This window comes from Temnothorax longispinosus, chromosome 8 (assembly GCF_030848805.1).
Source record: "Temnothorax longispinosus isolate EJ_2023e chromosome 8, Tlon_JGU_v1, whole genome shotgun sequence".
NCBI classification, from domain to species: domain Eukaryota; kingdom Metazoa; phylum Arthropoda; class Insecta; order Hymenoptera; family Formicidae; genus Temnothorax; species Temnothorax longispinosus.
Genome location: NC_092365.1, coordinates 5,724,740 through 5,750,345, shown reverse-complemented (window position 1 = coordinate 5,750,345; position 25,606 = coordinate 5,724,740). Strand labels below are relative to the sequence as shown.

Genomic DNA, 25,606 nt, shown 5'->3' with positions numbered 1-25,606 from the left:
GACATTCAGAATACCCTTTCTTACACATGTACGTAAATACATGTAATTTTGTAACATATAACTAAGTCTTATTGTCAAACATAATGCTTACAGTTAACGCTTACACAATAACGTTGGACATATAATGTGCGAAGATCGTAACATGTGTACTTGGTTCTTATTTAACATGTGCGTATGTATACGTGCGCGTGGTTATATACATTCCAGGTTTCGGTGCAACGATCACACGCCGACAAAATCTATCAAGAGTCTATCAAATCCGTTTGAAAAAAGAATCACGTTAAATGACTCCTATTTCCGTCGAGCGTCCGATAAAAATGATATCATTTATGCGTTGGATGACCGATACGGATAAGATAAGATACCAATTCATAACGATACGAAATCAACAACAACACGAATACATATTTTATACATATTTTTAACAGCCCGCATTTATTATATAACGAACTCGTTAATCGTCGAGTCTCTGTCCATAATTATTTACTAATGAATAATTTACTTTCGAAGATCGCACCACTATCAAGAAGCAACGTGCTTTTCGCCACGGAAAGAGCGCGTACGTTTCGTGCCGATAATCATAGCGAGGGAATCTCATTGCACGGGAGATTTATTTATTCGTGCAAGGTAATTATCATTAGCTATTCTCCCTGCGTCTGATCGTTGCGCCCAACCTGATGCACGATAGTCTAGTATTTACAGAAGCCGGTATAATGATTAGATTCTTCAAGATCCTACGAAACAAGAAGAGATCCTAAAAACAACGTCAAAGAAAAAGGATCCGCATGTCTCGCGCGAAGAGCATCACAATGTTATTCGAAATTCTGGCTTCTAAATGCCGCTTTAGCGAACGTACGTTTATCCGTTGGTTTGAATCGCGATAATCACGAATCGTTCATTTTGCGAGCGGCATAATTAACAGAAATTCGAGTCGTAACTCGTCTGAAATAATTTCCTAAACGATTTTTAGGCTGGCTCTTCTTCCCAAATTTTGTTTCCCTCTGCTGGATCTACGCCGCTCGCAAAATAAGTGTAACGCACGTTATCGATGCTCTAGATTATCAAAATGGGTTACTACACGACGCCTAAGACTTTTTAAGTACACGTGGAAGCCTTGCGAAATATCGTTAGACTAAAACGACGATTTCGTTTGGGATATAAATTCATTTTTCTGTCGCATTTTTCTTTCTCGTCCCAAAGCGCATTCGCAAAACGACGTCGCTGAGACATTAAGCTGCTTTTCCTTACGCTTATAACGCAAAATCAAGAGACACGGTAGTGTCTCGCGTCAAGTACACGCGAAGCGAGACCGCACCGTGACTCTTTTACGCAAACGCACGAGTTAGAAATCACGTGGCGAGATTTCGATGCACACCTCGTGTGCGCGACGCTTTTTTAATGCAGGATTATATTACGATATATGCGTACAAATGCGGTTATTTTCGTTCATCAAACTCTATACGTTACACGCGCGATCGGGTGCCTCATTATTATACTTTCACTCGGATAAGCCGCTGAATGACATAACGGTCTCTACGCGCACCAGATTTAATTAGCACACAGGATAACAGGTACGTACGTATGCATACACGTGATTTTAACGTTAACAGCCGCTTTTGCTATTTTCGTAACAAATTACGAGCGAAACCTGTCGGATAACTGCGTTCTCCAGCCGAACACCGAAAAAATCATATTCTTGATTTTAGAACAAAACCCTCTAAAGCTTTCCTCTAATCAAATATTCTAAAAAATTTAGAATATTTCCTTCTAAAAGTCTCCTGCTAAGAATAGTTTCTGAAACAAAGAAAATATTCTAAAATGCTACTTCGGTGATCGGTTAACAAATGACACTCGCGCTCACGCAAGCTCGTATACTGCTCACGGTCCGCGCTGTAGTATACGTGCGTGGTGATACGGTGGTGATACGTAAGCTAGTGCTTCTTAAAAAGACATTCACTTGCAGTCAAAGAAGTAGTCATTTGTGGAACCTGCTACAAATCTAACATGATTCTTGTTATTAATTACGAAGAGGACTTGCCTCTTTTTGGAAACTTGTGTTGGATAGTGAGGTCACAAAATGTACAAGAGCGTCCTCTCTTTCTTTTGTCAGGGTTGCGGACCGTTAGTTTCAACGAACACTTGCACTCCTATGAAATTAGGCCTACTGCGGAATGGTTTCTGGTTAAGTACCTTGTATCTTTTTATCCGTCTATTGCTCATGTGGGGTCTGATGGGAACACTTATGTAACTTTTAGACATATATTGTAATAGTTGTAAGATTATTTGTATAAGTGATTCATGTATCTTTTATTTTAACACGTTGCATATTCCACTTGTCTACTTTGGCATTTTGTATTTTCTTTCCATCTTTTTAGCTTAAATACAATGAAAGAAGTAAGAAACTACACAGGAATTAAGAATAAAGATTTAAATAAAATAAGGATAAGGAATATCCATATCTTATTAAAGTCTTTATTCCTAATTTCTGTGTAAATCCTTATTTTTTTCATTGTATTTTAACTCTTAGAAGAGTGCCCTTTTTAATCCATTCAAAGGATATATACTAAAGGATATATACTATTAGAATATATTTTATTACTAAGCTACTTACTCATATTAGAGGTATCTGGTATATTCTAATTTGTTAGAATATTTATTAGAATATTTCATTATACTAGCTAATTAGAGGGAAATCCTCTCACTTTTAGGATATCACCTTGGCGCTTATTTTAGTGGGAAATACTCTGTAGTTTATCGGATTATTCTAAAATGTAGAATATAATTTTTTCGGTGAATCGTTCGCACGAAATTTTATGGCGGCTATTGGCGAGAGCGAATTGTCGTTAACATCAGGAAACATTCAACCATGCGCAACATTGACGACGTCATAAACTTACAAGGAAACATTGTTAAACAGTTTAAATTTCAAATGCATCGATTAACACTCTCGAAACAAACGGTAACAAATTGAGGACGATTAATATATGTTGATGTAATAAACATTTTTAAAAATTTTACGATGTTATGTTCAAAATTGTGGGTCCTTATTTGCAACGGGAAGATTTAGTTCGTAATATTCTATCGTTGTAACCATATGGCTTCTAATAGTTTTAGATATAACGATCTTTGTGAATTTCAATGAAATTAAAAGACCCGGATATAATTGTTAGGATTTTCCCGATAGATTAACAAGGCTTCGTTCACTCCATTGTATCCGTATTTATGCAAAAAAAAGGCACGATCTATACTTGTTATATCTCGGGAACGCCGAACGCCTGCGCGCTCTCTTAACAGGTGAATGCATAACGACGACGACGACAACGATGGCGATAATTGAAGGTTGCGCAACGCGTCGTCGTAATATTTAGCAACGAGAGTCTCGAGTTGTGTACTCAACTTTTCCGCGAGCCTCGCCGCGAGAAGCGCCGAAGGTGGAATCCCGAAAGGCAGCTTCTCTCTCTCTCTCTCTCTCTCTTTCTCTCTCTCTCTCTCTCTCTCTCTCGCTGCCATTGTAACGCGACATTCTTGCTCCGCTGATTACGCAACGTCTCCGCATTCGACGAGTCGGTTTATCGAACGCGCGTCACGAAAGCAGAGTTATAAATTTCCGAACGCCGGCGCGTACCTGTTTGCCGTGCCGCTGTTATCGTCACTCCCTGATAATATTCCGCCCCGAGAATGCCGCACGTGCTTAATTGATTTCGTTTCGTTCGAAATGGACGTTTTATGCGTATATATGCACATCGAGCGAAGGAATATCTCGAGGAACGAGTTTATTCGTAAATATGTTTCCGTTATGGACGCAGTGTACTTTTCAAAGGTTCGTTTTACATTAAGTTTGGTGGGCGCTCAGTAATGTACTGCGTGAAGACGAATGGAGATTACAATCGAGTCGCTGTTTCCATTCCCTTAAATTAGCTTCCTTCGAGTTTTCCTTCGGGTTTTTGTTGCATCTTTAATACCGTGATTTCTTCTTATATCACGCGTAACGTACGTAAGAGATGCATTTAATTGACTGTTAGCACGGGGTTCTCCCATGAGACACGTGACAATAAACGACCGTGGCAAATCGTTAGCCGGAAGCTATAATTGAAAAAAAGAAATGCGGAAACAAGGAACAATACGAATTGCGAAACGAGCCGTTTATCTTCTTTAAAAATTCAACTTTTATATTGCACTTAAAGCTTTGAATTTTTACCGAAATTCCAGAAATAGAATTGTAAGAATGTTGAAAAATACTTGTTCTGGCGATTTATTAAATGCATTGATGAGACATGCAACATCATTGTACTAATCACGAGGCAATATTCATATCCTATCACCTGAGATAACTAGATCATTAAGCAATTAAATTATAACTACAGCGGAGTCGGGCTGGTTCGATTATAGTCACTAACACTATACGGTTTATCGGGTGTGATACCGTTTTTCTTATCGAAATATACGCGATTGGAGATTGAACTAATCTCTCATTATCCCCTTTGAGAATAAAATCACGTCGCAAATAGAACGTTTCGATATTATCTCATTGGAGCGCTAAAAATAATCGAGTGTGAGAAATGTGCTTTAGAGAAATAAGAACGAATTTAGGAACTTTTTCAGTTGACTTGTGTCATAAGCTTGGCTATGTGCCATACGTCGAATTATCCATATTATTTAGTTAACAACTACATCATATTGAATTATTTAACCAGCGCAATTATTTATCGCGATGAAAGATTTAATTACAAAATACAAGCGTCATTACGTCCACATTAATCTTAGTGCTTCAATTAACAACACGTTAAGTGTCGGGCGTGAGCGAAACGCGAGATATGACGCATCACGATTTATAAAATTCACGGATGTTCAATTCCTGAGTCGATCCGCCTGGGTACTGCAACGCGCAACGTAAAAAAAGCGACTCCGCGTCCTGAATTCGATAACGGAGATTAAACCGAGAGACTCGTCCGACGTCTGGCTTGGTACTTTCTCCCAGATCGCTCGTCCTTGGACCGTACGACGGAGCGACTCAGGCGACTGACTGACTTCGTAGACCCGTTGCAGCGCGCGCGCGCGCGCGAGGAACGTCCGTCCTTGCGAGTCCTTTACAGCCGTGCCGCGACTACGAACCAAAACTACGAATGCAACGTCGAAATGGACGGTCTACGGCGTTTTGCAACTCACGCGGACATTATCTACGCTTCGCGCGCGATTATCGAGAGACTCCGCGCGCGTCGAATTCTCCGCGTGTCGACATCACGACCTGTCGTCCTGGCAACCGTGTTAATCCCCATTACACAGCCTTAACCGAGAGCGGCTGCGATAAATCGACCGGTAAGTCAAACTGATTAGCGTTCGCGAAAAAATACAAGAAAAATGTTAAGGATGGAATTCTTTTTAATTGGATGTTTGTTATAACTTTAGTTTACGAACGCCAAGTCGATTCCCTATGATTTATTCAACGTGCTCCGTGATTAATTAAACGTTCGGTCTGTTGGCCATCAATAAAACGTCGAGACCCTGGGGTAAATTTTCAATTTGTCAATATACATCGCGGGAATATTTATCAGAAGTTACTTTTCATTTACGCGCGCGATTAGAAACCGTCTTCAGCCGCGGCGAAGAATTCGCGTGATCGACGTAACGTTCGAGACGATTACTACATCGAGGAGACGGCGATCAATTCTCGCCGGAGAAAGTCGTGGGAAGAGACGGCGAGCGGATCTCCCGAATTTAACGGACGAGACGGTACTTAGACATTGACGTGACGACACCGTGGATAATTCAAGTCGAAAGAGTGAGGTTCTAATTATTCACTAATCGGGAAGCGTTGTAATTAAATACAACAGGAACATCTTCGAGACTAAATTGTTATTCCGGGGGGGAAAAAAAACGATATTCTCGGGCTACCATGTAACTATAAGTTGCGAGAAAAAAAAGAACTAATGACCTGCAATAAAAAGTGGGAAACGCGCAACTTCCGTTAAAAACAATTCTCTTCGTATTTCATAGCTCTATGTTAAATGTTGATAGACCGGTGACTCGAAATCTGTCGTAACTTCCGACGCGGAAGCGTGACAAAGATTGCACATGTAAATTCGCAAACTTCGTGTAAACTAAAAATTAACAATGTACTTATACAAACGGCGTTATCTCCTTTTTCCTAATACTCTCCGCGACGTCCAAAGTGCGCCGCGGATAAATGTATTTATGTTACGATATCGCGATGTCAATGTCCACGATAGTCTAAACAATCGTGTATTTATTACAACAATTTGATCGGTTACAACAAAATGCGTTACATCGTAGGAAGGAAACCGTCGTTGACGTCGCCGAGCGCTCGACGGGCGATAACGAGCGGAAAAGGAAGGAATAAAGGAATGAAGGATCACCGACGAGTTTCACAGGAGAGGCACGAAGGGACGACGCACGCGTCTACAGTTTCTGCACGATGTCGAATTTGTCCTTGAAGCCGATCGACTCCTTCTTCGGGTCGTATTTTTTGCGCTGCGCCAGCATCTCCCTGAGCTCCTTCGCGCTCATCGTCAGGTTCAGGCCCTGGGATCGGGGCTCGCTGTTATTCGTACCGTCCCCGACCCCCAGGCTGCCGTTACCCGTGCCGTGCACGTGGTTCACGCCGCCGTTGCCGTTTTCCCGCATGTCGGACTCCTTGCCGCCGCCGGTCGTCGTCTGCGCGACGGTGGTGCTGTCGCTGTGCGCCGTGTCGTTCGAGTCGATAGACTTCTGCGTGTTCTGCAACAAAAATGAAAGAAGAATATTAATATTAAGAAAAGTAGAATTCTTAAGGAAGCAAAGGTAATGTACACACTGAAAACAAAAATTTATTAAAATCAAGAATAGTTATTTGTGTAACAAGTGAGGTAAGATGAAAATTCCCGGGTGCGGAGTTTACGCACGAGGGCTCGTGCGTAAACTCCGCACCCGGGAATTTTCATCTTTACACACGACTTACACTCCCTATTTTATGTTGCAAGTGCCTGGAAAGTGGTCTATCACGCACGCGTAGCGTGCGTAATGGGGCACTTTCCATGCACGTGTTGCATAAAATAGATTTCTTTGAATTTAGTTTCCTTATTGAGTTTTTCAGGAAATTTAAAATATTTTCTCAAATCTCTATCTAATATTTTTTTGAATTAAGGAAACTAATAATTTAAAAAAATCTATTTTCTTGATTTTAATAAACTTCTTTTCAGTGCAGGAAAAATCGATCGAGCAGTCATTAAATAATAATGAGCAACACAAGTAGAGCGTTTTACATATGTATATTAAGAGATCAAGAAAATAGATTTCTTTGAATTTAGTTTCCTTAATTCAAAGAAGTATTGTGGGTTCTCCTGAATTTAAAATATTTCCTCAAATCTATCTATATAATATTTCTTTGAATTAAGGAAACTAATTTGAAAAAATACATCTTCTTGAGAGAGATTTCAATAAATTTTTTTTCAGTGCAGGAAAAATCGATCGACCATTAAATAATAATGAGCGACAAGTGGAACGTTTTACATATATAATATATAAAATAAAAAAGCAACACATAAAATATCAGTCTAAGGTAGTATTTAATTGCCCCAACAAGTGTAAGTAGATACGGAAGTTATATCTGCAGTCAAGATAGATTGGATTTCATTACGCGCGTATGTATGTAATTTATATAATTTTATTATTAACAGAACTTTCCTAATGGCTTCGCGGTTGCAACTTTACTGGAATAGTGTCCAGATAAAGATCGCTCGCTCCACGTCCGCGATTACGGAGGCAGAAACGGAACGAGACGGGATATATTTTCTTTTAAAGCCGAATGACACTGCGGCTTTTTTGACACGTTTCGTCCGCGTTGGTGCGCAACCTTCTGCGGCAGCGCGCGGGACAAAAAACTGCACGCCGCGTAATACGGTCGGATTCACAAACGCCTAGCGTACAGATTTAACGAGACACGGAGTTTCCGCTCGAGTATCTCGCGATTGTATCGCGTCGCTCGCTCCTCTCTGCCACAGCTGTATATCACTATATCGCAAACCCGGGCGAGTATTTCGGATAAAGATCGCTGCCCGCGAAGAGATACTTATAATGACCTTGGATCCTGATGCAACTCTGAACGGTACTTAAAAGAATTCCATTACTCGGCGTCACGCACGACGACGGAGAGAGAAAGAGAGATAACCGGTTTTCCCCGTGCCGCGCGCGCAGACCGTTTAAATCCCTTCGAAATAATGTTAGTCGGCTATCGCTCTACAGCCGGCCGCGCTACAGTCCTACATACTGAATTTCACGTACCACTAGCTCTCCGAATTATCGCGTATAGTCATTGTGGTCATTTATTTTCGCCGCGATACGGAGCTACGCGTATCCCCTTTTGCTTTCCCCGGCCGGTAACCGTGTCCCGATAATCGAGCGTAATTAAAGTAATCCAACGTAACAACTAGACGCGGAATGAGGTGCATAACGGTACGTAGATAGCGAAATTTCGTTATACAGAACGCTAATGAAAGAGCTGTCACAAATCTCCCTCTATCACGCTATAATCTAATAATTAATCTTAATAATTCATATAAAATCTTAATAAATCAAGAACACAGTAAGATACTGAAACACCGCAGGTATTAAATATTTTTAGAGTCAATTTAACGAAAATTAATCGCAGAAATGTTCCAAGGTTCTCTTTTATCCGACATAAAAATGACGTCGTTAGGTATTATCGAGGTCTAACGCGCGATTTTGCTCGACTACATTTGAAAAATCGAGAATAAGGAATAACAAAAGGCCGAGTCGCAGTTGGTTGTTTTTTGTCACGTTTCTGCATAGAGACTGACTTTATGTGACATTATCGCAATATCATCGATATCTTCGCTTCGCGGAGACTTTCGCGCATATTGCACACGACGTTTTTATTCCGTCGTTGTTGACGCAACGACCCTATAAAACTGCAGGAATCCGTGCCACGAGACAAGCGACGACCATGGAACGCTTCGCGCGAACGAGATTTTTTTTTCCCTCTGTAAACTCGATCGGAATACTTATCCGTAATTCTGTCGCAATTCAAGTTTTAAATCCGCAAAATCGGAGCTTTAAAATCTTCAAAATAAACTCTCAATTGCGCAAATTAAAACATTCGTGGTCTTATCTCTATCAAAGTATAAATTTCTTTTCTAAGATTGTCAGGAAATGTGAAATAACTCACGTTTTGCATCGGCTGTAAATTCACCTGTGCTCTTTAGGGCAAGGCAACGTGTAATTTCTCGCACGCGTACGCTGACGCAACAACGAAATCGTTAAGCGAGGTGGGAGACATATTCTGAAACTTAGCGCAGCAGTGCGCATATATCGCGCTTCACAAACACGCGTTTATCCTCGGGTTACGTAGACAAGTATTTAATTATACCTGTATACGGGGGAGCATGGTGCAATGCTGGTTTCTAGAGTCCCTCTATAAATAAAAGTCGCGACACCAGAGCTACAACTTTTGATTGGTTCGCATTTCGGCAAAAGCACGAGAAACAGAAAAAAAAGAGATATAAGAGAGAAAGAGAAAGCGATATGAATGTATATCGCTTGTTCTCTTTCTCACTTATTTTGCCGAAACTCAACGTGTCGCGACTCTTATTAGAGGGACTCTATACTGGTTTCCTTCTCCTGGAAGGGGAATCCCCGTTATCTGCATACGTATTCAGACGAGAGACGTGCACGGGTTTTTGGCACGCTTTCTTCTAAAATCGTTCTAGAACGAGACGCGGAAATGGAATAAGATCGAATAACGGAATTCGAGATGTCACCCTCGTTGTTGCTGTGGCGTTACATTAAATTTCGCCGATTTAATAAGCGAGCTTATTAACAGCTTAAATTTAAAAGAATATAATTTTCTTTTTTGGAAAAAACTGCACTGAGAAAAAAATTTTCTGCATTTTAGTAAATATTAGTTTGCATACAACTGTGACTCCATTTACTAAAATAAAGAAAATTTTCCTTTTTATTGGTATATTTTTTCTCAGTAAATACACATGTACTAATAAAAAGGAAAAATTATTTTACTGTAGTAAATGGAGTCACAGTTGTATGCAAATATTTACTAAAATGCAGAAAAATTTTTTCTCAGTGTAATTGATAAAAAACTAAATGTATCGCATACACGTCAAATGCTCGCCAAGATTAAGTTAACGAATAGCTTATACGTGTATGTTACACTGAAAAAAAGCGGCGGATTCACATTGGAGTATGACACATTTTGCATTTGTGTTGGTCGCGTTACGCAAAACAGGCAGGAAACGTCCTATTTCGGTATGGGAAACAGGCAGGACGGCTATTAATTGTATCGGAAGTACAATATCGCAATTCGCAATTGTGCACAGACTTCCTCGAATCCCCTATTACGCAATCGATCTGCGCGCCACTTGCAAAAATTTTCTTAACAAGATGACACAAAAAAACATGTGACAAACAAAACATTTAGAGAGGAATGATATATTCTTGATACAAATAAAAAATTAAAATTTTTAATAATTGTACAAGTTTTTTATTTAATAATGTATAATTTTTTAATTAGGTTAATCGCCTCTGTAAATTAACATATTTCTGAAAGAATTTCGGTCGCATACATTATTACAACTGCCCACGATAAGGAAGAATCTCTCGATTGTCTGCCTCCCACGCAATTCCATTATCATAACCAGTACGTTAACTTCATGGAAAAAAATGAAGTTCCGCCGCCCGTTCCGTTGTTTACATATTCATATCTTTACCTAGATACAGAGTAATTACCTTGCAACAGCGTCTTTATCGCAATAAATTACTTGAAAATTCATTTCTTGTTTGACTGTAAAATCAATCTCTACATGGAGAGAATTTTCTCTTAAAATTTACCCTACAATCATGGTAGTTGTGGGACAACATGTACCACCAAGAATTTTATGCGAGCTATTCTGATTAATATCCACCATAATAAAAAATATTAATATTTATTACATTAAAATATAAAATATGTTTGATTAATTTTATTAAAATATATCTAGGAAATTTCAACAATTTTTCAAAATTTACCAATCTGCTTGGTAATTTTTATCACGTTGTTTGTAAAATGTATTTTGTATATTTTAAAAATTTCTTGGTTGCCAAGTTGTCCCAAATTTGTAGTGAATTTAAGGGTAAATATAACAAAAAATTCTCTCCGTGTATAACAAAATTAAAATTACATTTCATTAAAATTAAAATAAAAAAATTTTTCTCATTATAAAATAGCTACGCACATTTTGCGAACTCCTTCATATTATAAATTAAGCTACGTTTTTTTTTAATTATTGATACCTATAATTATACAATAATTAAATCGTTATATTAAAAGCGATATTCTCTCTACTACTACTATTAAGAAGCATATTTTTCAAGTATGTAAATCAAATCTACACTACACGTAATATGACCGTGACGCGGACAATCACGTCCCAACGGGTGGACATGAACGCGGAATTTACGTAACGTCGTGAAAATCGCCGGAAGTGAAAACTCGTCGGCGAGAGGAACGGCGATCTTTCTGATCGGAAGAAAGTGTGCGCGCATTTTACTCGATCGCCCGTCGATAGAAGATTAGGTATTCGGATCGCGAGTCTCGCGGAAATTGATTCGTCTCCATAAAACGCATCGGCGCGTCCTCCAAAAACTTCCTGCGATTAATGGCGTAATGGCTCGCATCCGAGAGCCGCTTGTATTGTTGCTGGCGCAGATGCACTCGCACCCGATAACAACCTAAAGCAAACAACGGACAGATGTTGCCGAGCGTGTATAACACTTCTAGAACGCCAGATAGTGCTGGGACTTTTCGAGAGTTTGTTGTTGAACAGCCGTGCGAACGTTGCGAGAAAAACATCGGACAAAATTGAAAAAATCGGTTTAAAAATTCACAAAACCTGAAATTTTTTCCTGGAATTATCATGTTTGATCAACACTGTAATCATCATCTTGGAAATATTGTCTCCAAACTGTAAATGACTTTTAAATCGCATTTCTGATATAGTATTCTACGTAAGGATACGGGAAAGATGTTGGCCATTCGCGCCGCAAGATGTTGTAATTTATTCTGCAAAAAAGAGCGTGCCATCATGACTTTTCGTATATGCGAGAGCTCTCCGCGGCAGGTAGAATGACTCATTCCCCACCGCGTGGCACGATAAGACACGCATAACTACCATGAATTCGTTCCATTCGAGCGATCCTTTTCCTCCTTGAACGCAGCTCCGCTGCTATTATTGTATTGCGTATCAAGACGGGGATTTTCGCATGAAACCGAGAGTTATTCAAATTATATCCGCAATCCGTATCTCGAAAAAAATAAATAAAAAATTATTTGTGGGGGTATCCCCTGACTAAAAACACTTGGCTAAATACCTACACGGAAAAAATTTGCTACCGTAGCAAATCTAGTCGTAAAATTATGGACAAGCAACATTTTTTTGCTGCGAGAACTATATTTTTAGCAATAGTAGCAAAAGGTTTTGCAAAAATTGCTAAAAATATAGCTCTCGCAGCGCAAAAATGTTATAGTTGCCATATTTTACAACTCCTTTTTTCCCGTACTAAATAAGAATATGAATAAAAACACTAAAAGCATTGGCTAAATACTGGATAACAATGCTTTTAGCACTTTCCAATTAATAAGTATAGAAAATTAAGCGAGACCTTACACCTTATCGTCGTGACCCTGGAACACTCGTGATCGACACGCAAGAATTATAAAACGATATGTCAGATTTATGGCGGCGCCGGATAAGATTAAGCACGGCTCGATCCAAACGGGACGAGTTTTCGCATTCAAATCGCCGAGATTTTCACGCGGCTGGGCCGGGGCGGAATCGAGTGGGATACGTTACGAGGGATACGAGAGAAAGCATCGTGTAAGCAGCGTCGGGACGAGATTGCAACAATCGTGGAGGCTACGATAACGATATCAACGAGAAGGGAGAGATAGGGGAGATTACCGGGAGAGACGGTGTCTCCGAGCGAGAGAAAGAGTGGAAGCCTACGAAACGAACCTCGCCAGTTTCTTCGCGTCTTCTCATGTTCTCACGTAAACACAGGGGGATCGTTACAAAGTTGTTTCGTAATTATGTCGCTTAATTAGAGAAAGGTATTTCATATAAATAATCTATTTTACACTCGCATCATTTAGAACGCGACGACGTCATCCCGGATTATAATGCTATTTTTATACGTTACTTAATTCAAGTGTTAAAATAATTAGACTTTATAATACATGAATGTTCCGCATTAGATAAATATTAATTAGTCAGTATTGTGCAAGCTTTTCTATAATGTCTCTTGTAACGTATAAATTATTCCGGCTCCTAATTTGATTTTTATCAAACATTTCCGGAATATTTTTCTCCAATGCTTATTTATTTACAATTTAACTCGCAAAAAAAATAGCTTAAATATTTTATCGACAATATTTTTACGACTGACTGATTATTCTTTTGTATGATTCGAGATGGATATAAAATATATAAATACCTTTAAATCGAAGCCATTAAACTCTTTTATTTAAAAATTAACGCTATAATGCCTTTTCTATTATCCTTTGTGCATCCTCTTTGCACTGTAATCTTGCCAATTCCCAACAAGACTAAATTTCCGAGCGATGTTCAAGGGTTAAACGAAGTGGATAAACTGCGGCTCACGAGACGTCCGCCTCTATATAAATGAATTATTGTGCGGACAGCGTATGTAAACGGGATATTAATAATGCACACGTGTCGTCATTTTCATCTCCATCTGCAGGCCGAATCGTCGAGTCGCGAATTAAAAATAACGATTTACCAAATGCTGACTCCAGTCTTTTTAAAAATTCTGAGGTCAAGTATGACGATGATCGCATCATGTCTGCAATGCAGTCTTGGGATGCATTAAACCCACAACCATGAAAAATGTTTGTGTCGAAATATTTATCTCTCGTCGACAATATGATGTATATTAATTTTCATATTTTTCACGCGACGATAGAAACTTTATGAGAATAAACATTTATTTCTTACTGAATTTTATGACTTCTTAGAATATTAAAAGATATAAACTTCTTCAAAAAAATAATTACCACGATATATAACTTTGAGAACTTTTTTCTGATGATAAAGTAATTTCCTTCGTTAATTTTCTTCAAAAGGATAAACAAATATTTTAATAAAACTTTATTTCGACTATACGAATATTCTTTAATAATAATTGAAGCGCATTTATCCAAGAACAGTGAAAAATAGCGCTTTTAGCTGGTCAGTTATTATACACGCGATCGGAAGCAGGAAATATCAAACGGTAATTTTTATTGTCGTGCACATAGGTCGAGAATCCGTCCGTTGGCACGTGCAAATCAGCAACGCTTCCGCTTATTCAGCATGATTCAACTACATTTCATTCATCCCCAGAGTAGTACGATTACATTCGTGAATACTCCTTGTGACTTCGAGAAGCGGCATGATGCCGATTCGTTTTAAACACGCGCCGAGGTGATATAATCGCATATTATTTCAAGACACAACGATAACACAAAAACCGTTACACAATGACATATAATCACCATTAGGTAATAATGTTTTAGAATCATTAGTAAATACACACAGAGAACGAAATCTTTTTGATTATATATAGATTAGAGATAAAGAAACGAAAATTAAAAATTCTTTAGCAAGATCAAGATAATATTATATTATTTCCACTTTAATATTGATATAACTAATATTAATAATAATTATAACGTTATATTACAATTATACTTACGTACAATTACACATACAATTATACGTTTGTAAATATGATAATTACAACAATTATAACTGTTAATTAGTATTAATAAAAAAATGTGCCAAAAAGGCATTTCTCGATGGCGTTGGAATGACGGGCGGCGTTTTATCATCCGTATAGTTCCATCAATTGAACCCGTCTCGTATTTCAGAGAACGCGATAGGGGTTATTCACATTCCTCTCGCGTAATGAACACGCGCTTGCGACACGCGAGAACGCATACGTACACGACACATTACCTGCTAATTAAAACCAATGCGGCGAGTCGCGGACGCGTCGAAACTACCAGCTTCGATGCGACTTTCGATCGCGAAATACACATCGTATTTCGTAATCTATTACGGTGTAATGTATAATCTACATACTATAAATTCGCTTCGTTAATATGGTTATTAATTGCCACTTGAAAGTTCAAACGTCGATAATTCACTCACGCAACGTATAACGCGAACCGCCGGCTAATGTTACTGGCAACTACTTGTATAACAACGAATGTAATTCAGTGGCCTAGAAATAAAAGAAAGGGTATGTGCAGGAATACAGGCACGTTCGTCCTTCGGCGACTCGTCCTTCTACCTCCAAGTCATAATACAATCAATTGTCCTCATTCCAAGATGTATATCGAGTGCTTTATGCGCAATTTTATTATCTATGAAATGAGGGAAAATGATTGACCGAAGGAAGTCTAGGAAGAAAATACGGGCGTTGCTTTTACGTATTTTGCGCATCTCATACGCGACGGAGCGAGTCTTCTTCACATTTCTGTCTTATTCATTCGCAATCCGAACAAATACAGATGTTACCAACGATGCGGTGGCATCATCATGTTTAGTTTAGGTATTAGGTAGCGTTTACTCGAGCACTCAGCGTAAGTGCGACGAATGTGTTGTATTAACGCACAAATTTTCGTAGCGCTGATAACAACATGGAAAGACAGCGATGATAACTCGACGTAAGTACCGGCGAATATTATTTACCGAGCGGCAATTTATGCCAATTAACCCTTTTGTCCCCAATTATATTACCTTTAGCGGAATAATATAGGAGTCACGAGACGGAATATTATGAATAACGTATTTTGATTTCGATAATGTCATAAATTCTCATTAAAAATAAATAGAGTCTTTTAAATTATCTTATATCTAATAGGGATTTAACAGAGAAAAATCGGACGATGCGCAAGATCGAGAAAGATTGTGCAAGCGATTATGGCATAAGGGGGGGAAGCATAGCGTTAAAAATGATTATTTCTACAGAAACAGGATGAAAATATAGCTTCTAAATGATGATTTATGAGAAATAGCGATATAACGACCGTCTTGCAATCTGTCCGTATTAAAATTTTTATCGTGCGTTTAGCCTTGATTTGAGATGCGCAACACTTTTAATATAAATAACTATAATAAATGAAAAAACTTCAATAAATTCAGCTGCATATATGCAAATTAAAAAATGAACGTCAATTTTTATTTTAATACATATCTATAGATACGTAAACATACCTATTTATAATTGATAGATACTAAATTACGCTCAATAATTATGTCTATAAGCTGATTATTGTAATAATTAGTATTTTTCATAATTATTATTACAATAATCAGCTTGTAATAATTATTGACCGTAATTTAGTATCAATTATAAATAGGTATATGTTTACCTGTTGGGGTACATATCTATAGATGTATTAAAATAATATTTTGAAGAAATACATTAGAATCACATATTACAAAAGTTTTCAATAATGCCTAACTTTTGCGAAGTGCGACTGTGACTCACTTAAATTACCATAAGTCCTTTATCTTCCGATCGAGGCCGCATCTTTCCGTGTAACTGATAATAATAAAAAAAGACGTGACGCGCCGCGGCGCCGTGCGCGGTGAGAAATCAGCGCGCGATAATCGCACGGCACGATTGAGAGGGAAAAAAAACCGTGATTTCTCGTTTTATTAGTCAGCTGACGGCGATGGTACGGGCAAAGAGACGCGTCATCGCCGAGAGAGGATACTACAGTCGATGGGAATACGAGGCGGACGTCGCGTCATTATGACGCTTGCGTAATCGTTTCCCCGAAGAAAGATTTTTGACGATCCGACCTTAAATCACTTCCTGCCTCGCGTCATTAACTTTACTCGATAATCTAAGTACGTAAAAGCGCGACCGCCGGGTACACGCGTTTCTTATCGTCGTAACGTCGTGATTATCGCGGTGCAAATCGCGGCAGAACCGATTGCGATCATAAAAATATTTATGAACCCGATCTCCGCGCGTAAAATCCGCGTAAATATCAAACGCGTATCGTACGCTCATGTAAATTAAGCTCGCGTGAAATAAATATAATATTTATGATTGTAAAGTTCGTCGTATAAATGCGAATTAAAGCAGACAATATCGTACGAAATAAAATATCAATTTTATATGACAATACCGTTCGCACGTGCCGAATTTAATGAGACAATTTTAGAAAAAAATAATCCAACAACAGAAAATAAGTAGAAAACGACAATGAATTTCATGTTATAATATAAGTTAATCTTATTATACAATTGATTTTCATATCGCGAGCTTGTCAAGGAGGGAAAGCAAGAGCAAATCTCTTTTGTATACCTTTCTACACGTCGAAATTTCTACTCCGGGGCTACTTTTACTGTAACACATCGATCATCGAAATGGCTAAAAGAATAGAGCGACAGCAAGACCGTGCCGCGGAGAAATAACTAATTACGACGCGATGACGTGTGTGCATTCAATAGCGCGCACCTGCTTGCATTTTATAAAAAGCAAGCTACAAAACCTGCTACAAAACCTGAACGCTACGACGTGAAAAATAACACGGTGTTTAACGAACAACCTATCAATTCGATGTACATTTCCGACAAAAATGTCCAAAATGAATATACAATAATACATAAAGTAAATACACAAATGAATTTATAAATTTTCTGACATCAGCAGAAAGTAATTTGTGCCTCGAAATTTTGCTCAAGTACAATATGTCTCGTTTTCATATTCGTTCAACCCAATTGGAATATGTATACTTTGTACCGTTATATAGCTGCTAATTGTAAGATTATCGTCGATATTCCGATCGAAATTCATCGATAAAGCGATGTATCGGCGCTGCTGCACGCGTCGCATGCGTGGCCAGACACTTTCTAGCGTAAACACCGAGAGCAGCGGGGCAGCAACGACGGGGGAGTGACGACGAATTCAACAGGTGGACCGGTGGCGCGGACTCGGATAAATTCCACGCGAGTGCCACGGATTCCTTCGGTACGGGCGCGTCGTGTCTCCGCCGGGACTTTCGCGGCCGAAGAAAACGCCGATTAACCGATGCGTTCGCCTTAACACGCGCTAACCACTTTTCTCCTCTCTCTTTCTCTTTCTCTCCCTCTTTCTCTCTCCGATTTACCTGGAAATATTTCACACATTTTCACCAAAGAGCAAAGCGAGAACGTACATTATAAGCGACAATGAGTTGCGGTCTCCAGATTTTTATTTTATTTCTGTTTGTTTTTACATCGGAGATAAAAAAGCACGCTCGTTTTTTTTATAGTTTCCCTTATCGTAAATCTTTCGATTTGTAAAAATGAGAATGAGGTGGTTACTTACGCGACTTCCTTGTCCGCGATGCAAGTCAGAACGAACCACTTCCGCGCGCGTCCGTACTTATTTCCAGTGCGCGCGAATTTGGATGCACGCGCTAATTTGCATTTATTCAAAGGAATCGTCCGCGATTTGCAAACGAGCGCCGCTCAATGCCAACAGTTGTTTTTACTGCAGATTTGAATTTCATATTTTACCGTACTAACACACTGTACCCGCACGTTTATTCCGGTTGTTAATAATAATTACTAGATAGTAATTATAGTAATAATAGTTACTTCGCTCTCGAGAAAAAACCTTGAATTATAATTCTCCAAGAGTATACATCTTCATCTCAATTATTATTATACACGCATCATTGAAGAAAAACAAATTACTCAACATTGTGCATATACAGTGTATCTCGCGACAACAATCCCAATGGATTCATTAGCTGAGTAAAAATAAATCCTGCGACAAACTAAAATGCAACGTCAAGTGATTTACCACTTAAATTGACAAATACTTGAAGCAGACGCGTTTGCAGACGCGTTTCCTTGTACTTTGCGCTATGTTTTTCTTCAATTATAGCCGTGTTCCCAGAACCCGGCTGTAATTTTCCGTTCGGAAGGAAATTATGCAACGGAAACGAACAGGGAAAAAAATGCCCGAATGTCCGAGAGGCGACGAATTACATTTGTTTATTTCTCAACTCGCGCGAGTCTCGATTAAACAAACGGCAATCTATCCGGACACATTATCGGTTTAATTGTAGCCGTGCGCATCCAGGTTTGATAGAGAAGTTCAGCTTATCTCTGAAACGCTCCGCTTCCGCCTTGGGATAACTTACACACGTTTAAAAAAAAAAAGAACCTGTGATAAACCGCTGGTGCGCTCACAATTAGAATCAACGATTACGAGACGACCGGGGAAAATTAAGAGGAAGAAGCCAAGAAGCCCACACACTTACCTCGTCGACGGAGCAGTTGCTGCCGTCGGAGCGATCCTCCACGCTGTTGGGATTCCTCTCCGGCGTCTTGATCACCTTGACGTTGAGCATGGCGCCCTTGATGACGATATTGTTCTCCCTGAAGTAATCGTCCGCCTCCTGGTCGACCACCAGCAGCTTGGTCTCGTTGGCGAACGCCTTGATGCGCTCGACCACCTGATTGTGGGACTCGTTCGCGATGTCGATCTCGTTGACCTCGATTATCCGGTCGCCCTGGCGCAGACCGGCCGCCTGGCTCGGCGAGCCGTCGTCCACCTTGCCGATAAACTGACCGTTCTTACCCTTCTGCGCGTGCAGGTTGAAGCCGTAGCCGTTGAAGTCGTCCCACTTGACGATGTGGCAGAGCCGGGCGCACGGCTTATCGTCCTTGAAGGAGGACATCGCGTCACGACGCCGTCGGTCGGTCTCACTCTCGACGGGGCGAGGAGGGGCGGCGAGGGAAGGGATTAACGAACGTGTGGAATCTGCGCGCCGGATCGCCACCGCCGGGCAACACCACCGCACTGCACCGAGGAACGCGCGAGAGACGCGGAGAGTCACGCGCGAATTTCGAGAGACGAAAACGAGAGACGGGCGCCGCGCGAAGTAGCAGCGGACAGACGGATAGACCAGGATAGACGGACAGATAGAATAGACGGGCGCGCGCACACGCTCACGCGACGGCCAAAGTACGTTTGCGATGGTTGATGCGTTTAATGCGACGATCGGCGGTCGGCTCGGCAGCGGCGGCGCGAGCGCGAGCAGTGCCGAGGAACGCCGAAATGTCGCGAGCGCGGGCGAGCGGGCCGCTCGGCCTCGGGCCTCCGATGACTGCCGACGAGAGCCGAAGCGACCCGATCGCGCGAGCGCGCGGCGCGCGGCCGCCTCTCGCCCAGTCGAGAGAATTATATCGATGATTTTTTCTTTTTCGATGAATCTTCATCATCATTCTCCCTTCTTTTTTCTCCTCCACTTTGTCGTTATTGTATCCCTTGATAAACCGAGTAGTTTATCAAATATTTAGAATTTTTTTGACGCTTTATTCTTAGCGTAAAGTTTGAAATGCGAGGAGTGTTCCGTTCGATTGCACCTCTCTCAATTCGCAATCGGCATATTTCGCTACGTAGCATAAAAGTCTATTTAATACAGACGCACGCGCGATTTACGCATGTCAATTGGAGATTAAACCTGTGGCGTGTTTCTTGAGCACGATAAAGAGAAGGAATTCGAGATGCGCCGACGCGTGAAACGAATTACCGAAGCGGGAAGCGCGCGAGACGGCACAACAACGAAGGTGAACGTCGGTTGCGTACTGTCGCGCACGACGCGCACTCGCGCAATAGAGTTTCGATTTGAATCGATACTTCGAAATATCGATACATCCGCCATTTGATATTCGATATTTTGAATTTTAATATCTTATAATTAGTATATATTAGCGGTTGAAAACCTAGATATGTCAATTGATTCGATACGGACCAGTTCGTATCGAATTAGATGCGAGTGAATTTTAGTCACCAGGCTATTTTATTTATTGAAATTTTGTTTATTTGAATGAAATTGTATTCTTGAAAGACATACTAAAATTAATGTTTTATATAATGTGTATTACAGTATTTTATGTCTAATACAATTTTATACTCTCTTGTATTTATTTCTAATTTTTTAAATGTAAAATTACTCTTCGAGAACTGACAAACGTACTTACTGATTTACTAATACAAAATTTTAATACTGCTTTATACGCCGATATAATTGAAAACGAAAATAAAAAATTATTACCTAATCATGTTAATTGTTTCCTTCCAATTTGAATGGCTCGTAACGTTGCCTCGGATATAGTAATATACGTACTATTAGAATTGTATCTTATTTTGTAATATTATATCATCATGGACAAATAATACAACATATACATTGTATTTTAGTTTTATATTTATTATAAAAATTTATTATAAAAATATAAAATATCTAAAATGTATATAATATTTATAAATATATAAATATGAATATTTATATATTTATAAATATTTAATAATATATGTTTATAAATATATAAATATAAATATTTATATATTTAAAACTATATATTCATAAAATATGTAAAATGTTACATTTTTTTTTACAAGTTATTACAATTTAAAAACTCTTGCTGTCTTATAAACTATCACAGTGTAATCATTAGCAGTCTTATTGCAGTCTTATCAAGTTAAAAATTAACTTGTATTAGTGTAGTTCTACTGAAACTCCAATGGAATGAGTCATGATTTTCAACTGAGAACTCATCAGAGCACTCTTAACAGTCGTCATCAGTTGAATTACAAAAATTTCATTGAACATCCAGCATGTGGAGCATATCTTCTCACGGCCACGAACTTTGACTAAAAATATCACGCAGTCGTCTTTTGGATCTATTTGCAAAATGTAATACACTTTAGTATTTCAGTACAAAAGCTTTATTATTCCATAGTATTTCATACCACGTTAGAGACGGGAAGATTTATTTAGCAAACTTTTAGTGTCGTGTATTATTGTGAGACAGCGAAGTAAAAATACTGATATTGTTTTGATACGCAAGTATTGAAATAAGAGAATTTATTTAGGCGTGACAAGAAATTCAGGAAATCTCAGAAATTCAGAAATTTCATCGATATCTAATGGTGCGTGTCCACCTGCGAGTAAGAACTCTCGAGAGCAAAAAGAGAGAAAGAGAGAGAGACTCTCGAGAGTATCTCTCTCTCTCTCTTTCTTTTTGCTCTCGAGAGTTCTTACTCGCAGGTGGAGACGCACCATTAGTCACAAAAATCGAGAATGGAATGTAATGGATTTAATATTTTCAAATATTTTTGCTTGTCTGATATTTTTATAGTCAAGAATGCAAGAGTATACTACGAATATTAGTATTTACTTGTATTAATTGGGTCAATTTCCATCATCAAATCATCTTTATCATCTTTATCTTTACCAATAAGATGGTGTATAGAAATTAACTCATTACTTAGCCAGTATTTTTGTATATTTGTATTGCCGACTATAGATTCTTTGTTCGGAATGTACAGCATAGCGTTGTCCAGGTACATACTTCCGATTCGCTGAAATTACACACATACAATTAATATATATATAATCGAGGAAAAGAAAGAATATATATATATTGTATATATATATATATATATATATATATATATATATATATATTTGGCAATATTATTGTTACTTACAATTCTAGCGTCCCGAAACTTGTAACAGCTTTTTATGAATTCTTTCACAATAAGAGTCACTTTGGTCAGATCATAATGTTTTACCATCTAGAAATGTGAACGTAGATGTAAGGATCATGGTGTAATCAAATATATAATATAATCAAACATTTAAAATGTGTATAAAAATATGAAATACAGTTGAACCTCTCGCTAACTCGAATCCCAAGGGAACAGAAAATAATTCATTGAAACTTGATTCATGATAACTTGATTCATCAAGTTATCGAGTATTTCGTGTTATCAAGATTTCGAGTTATAGAGATGTGAAAAAAAATTCGATTTCATAGAGGTTTTAAAATTATACATAAATAACTCAGTTATCGTAAAAAACAACAGAGTAACAAAAAAGTTTTAATAACTTTAATAACTTTTAATAACTTTAACTAAGAAGTAAATTTATATTTATTTATAGAGATGATGCATACCATATATGAACCTTTAACAGCCGTATCAATTACGTTAAGTTCATTAGTTAATTTTGATTTTGATTTTGATTTTCTGCCTGAACTCATTTCCAAGCTTGTACTTATGAATCTAAAATAACAATAAATATAAAAGAATAAAATAATAAGTTATAAAGTGATAAAATATAGTCAATTAAAATTCTTACGTGTTAAGAAGTACGTCTGAATATCTCGATGAGTAACGGTTGAATAGATTAAAGCCAGCAACAGTGAAAAGTCATTAGAGAAGTCATGCTAAATAAACAATAATGTCAAAACAAACAATAACTAATCAAGGACTATGTATGTACTCCTTATTATTTTGTCATATATTGCGTTTAAAATTTTGTTAGTTGTTTTGGCGAATGGACAAAGAAAGAAGAAAAATTTTTTTACTTTGACTTATAGAGGTTTTATTGATCGAAATTCGAGATGTAGAGGTCAATTTATAATATTAATCTCTATATCTTGAAACAATTCGAGTTATAAAGGTATAAAAATAAGGTAATTGGTACGCTGGAAAAATACTTCGAGTTACTCTCCTCTTTTTCTTCGACTTACAGAGATTTTCTTCGAGTTACAGAAGTTTTTCTCAACTTACAGAGAGTTTTTCAAGGGAATAAAAAAAATTCAAATTATAAAGGTTTTTGAGTTAACAAAGTTTGACTTGTCAAAGTTTAATTGTATAATATATTAATGATATACGATGCCGCGTCCGCGGGTCCGGGTCAAATATCTATTATTTGACTCGGACGCGGTTATCTTCAGGTAGGAAGGCATTTATGACACTGTGATACGTGCCTTTTCTTTGAGTGCGTACAGGTAGAACAGCAAGTCACAATAAAGTCAAAATAACGGGAAAATGACGATTTTTAAGTCATTTTGCACAATCTTTTTGACGTCATTTTAAATTCATTATAAACTTTCCGTTTCACTTGAATATCTCCACCACCCGATTTTCGAATAAACCGCGTTCTCATTTTGATATATATCACTGCTGTCGTGACAGCTACTCCTCGCGGCAGATGCGCAAAGCTCTGTGCACTACGCTGCGAACGTACGCGTCGGTCAACAAAAAGCAAATGAAAATTTATGAAAACAAGGCTCGATTCTACGCGATACAATTTCGAAAAATAAATAATTGAGACTAATTCCTGGAATTTATGGCTTCCTATAGTTCCTATACTAGTATATTATTTCGTATGACATACCGCATTTGTAATCAATATATAACTTTTTACATTTTTTATGCTTACACAAACGTATGTACGCATAAATCTTTTGCTTATTAATAAAAATTATCCAAAATTTTCGACACATATAGATACCAAATTTTCGATACGAAAATTATCATGTCGTATGTATTCTAATTAATAAATTGTTATAAATATTGCAAAACTGGTTTAGGTATCTTACTATCGTTAATATTATAAACTTATATTTTGAAATTGTTATTTTTATAAACTTGCATATTGTATTAATTAAATACTGCTAGTGTTAAATAAAATATGATATACAAAGAGAAATTATCGAGTATAATTTTGGTACATGATGTTTGACAACGATAACATTTTCTTGCAATACACATTAGCAAAAATTTTATATAATTACAAGCCAATGTCTCCACAATATTAAGAGAAAATATCAGACTATATAAATAATATAAGCTATAAACATCTTGCGTTATGCAATTTATGCAAAAATTTATTATATTTTTCCAGAGATATGTAAAAGAAAGGCTTCAAGTATTCCTACGTAAAATTGATTTTCTAATTCCAAGCTAACATTTTCGAAATGTTAGTCCAGTTTTTTGTTTTTTATACTCCTTTTGATCATCCCAAAATCTGACGAGCTCGACCAACTACTATTTGCAATATGAAGACTATAGTGGCACAAGTGTATCCAGATTAAATTAGTGAAAAGAGCTATTGGGCTATTAGAGGCTTTAGAATTTTTAAAACTTTTTGTTCGCTTTACCGCCCTCCTCCTCTTTATTATTATATTAGACACAAAGGACGTACACGCGCAGTTATTGATATACGCAACGATGAAAACGCTAAGTTTAATTTCAATTTTTGTCTGTACCGGTTGTGGACTGATTCGCAGTTCTAACAGTCCTAAAACAATTTTGACTTTTGTAGCTTTATTCGCAGAAACATTCAGGAAACATGTATCGACTCTGTGTGGCAATTGTGGTAATCAGCTTCGCGTTAATCAACGCGGAGTTGCACAGGTGAGTACATACGTTCGACATTTATATCGACACGATAAATTCCATATAAAGATCGCGCTTCTTGGAATCACAGCAGAATTCGCAATAAATGCTTTAATAAATACGATAATTGTACTAAATCCGTGAGAAAAACGCATTTTAAAAGTCGGAATGAAGTGAGCAGACTAATTAAGACATGCTTTGAGGATCCCTTCGAAGATCTTAAATGAGATTAGCGTCATAAAAAGAGGAATTTGCTTTTAAAATACTTAAACTACATTATAACGCATAAATTCATAAATACAAGTAGCACTTATTTCTTAATACCAAAATT

At 38.0% G+C, this 25,606-nt stretch overlaps 1 protein-coding gene across 1 annotated transcript; it reads right to left on the bottom strand.

Moving 5' to 3' along the window:
• LOC139817198 (uncharacterized) lies at positions 1–20,100 on the bottom strand. Its single transcript, XM_071785088.1, has 2 exons — positions 19,337–20,100; positions 1–6,735 (listed from the first exon to the last, which is right to left on the bottom strand). Exons 1-2 carry the CDS (start codon positions 19,754–19,756, stop codon positions 6,418–6,420), a joined length of 738 nt encoding a protein of 245 aa, XP_071641189.1. The 5' UTR covers positions 19,757–20,100; the 3' UTR covers positions 1–6,417.
• Positions 20,101–25,606: the final 5,506 nt, after the last annotated feature.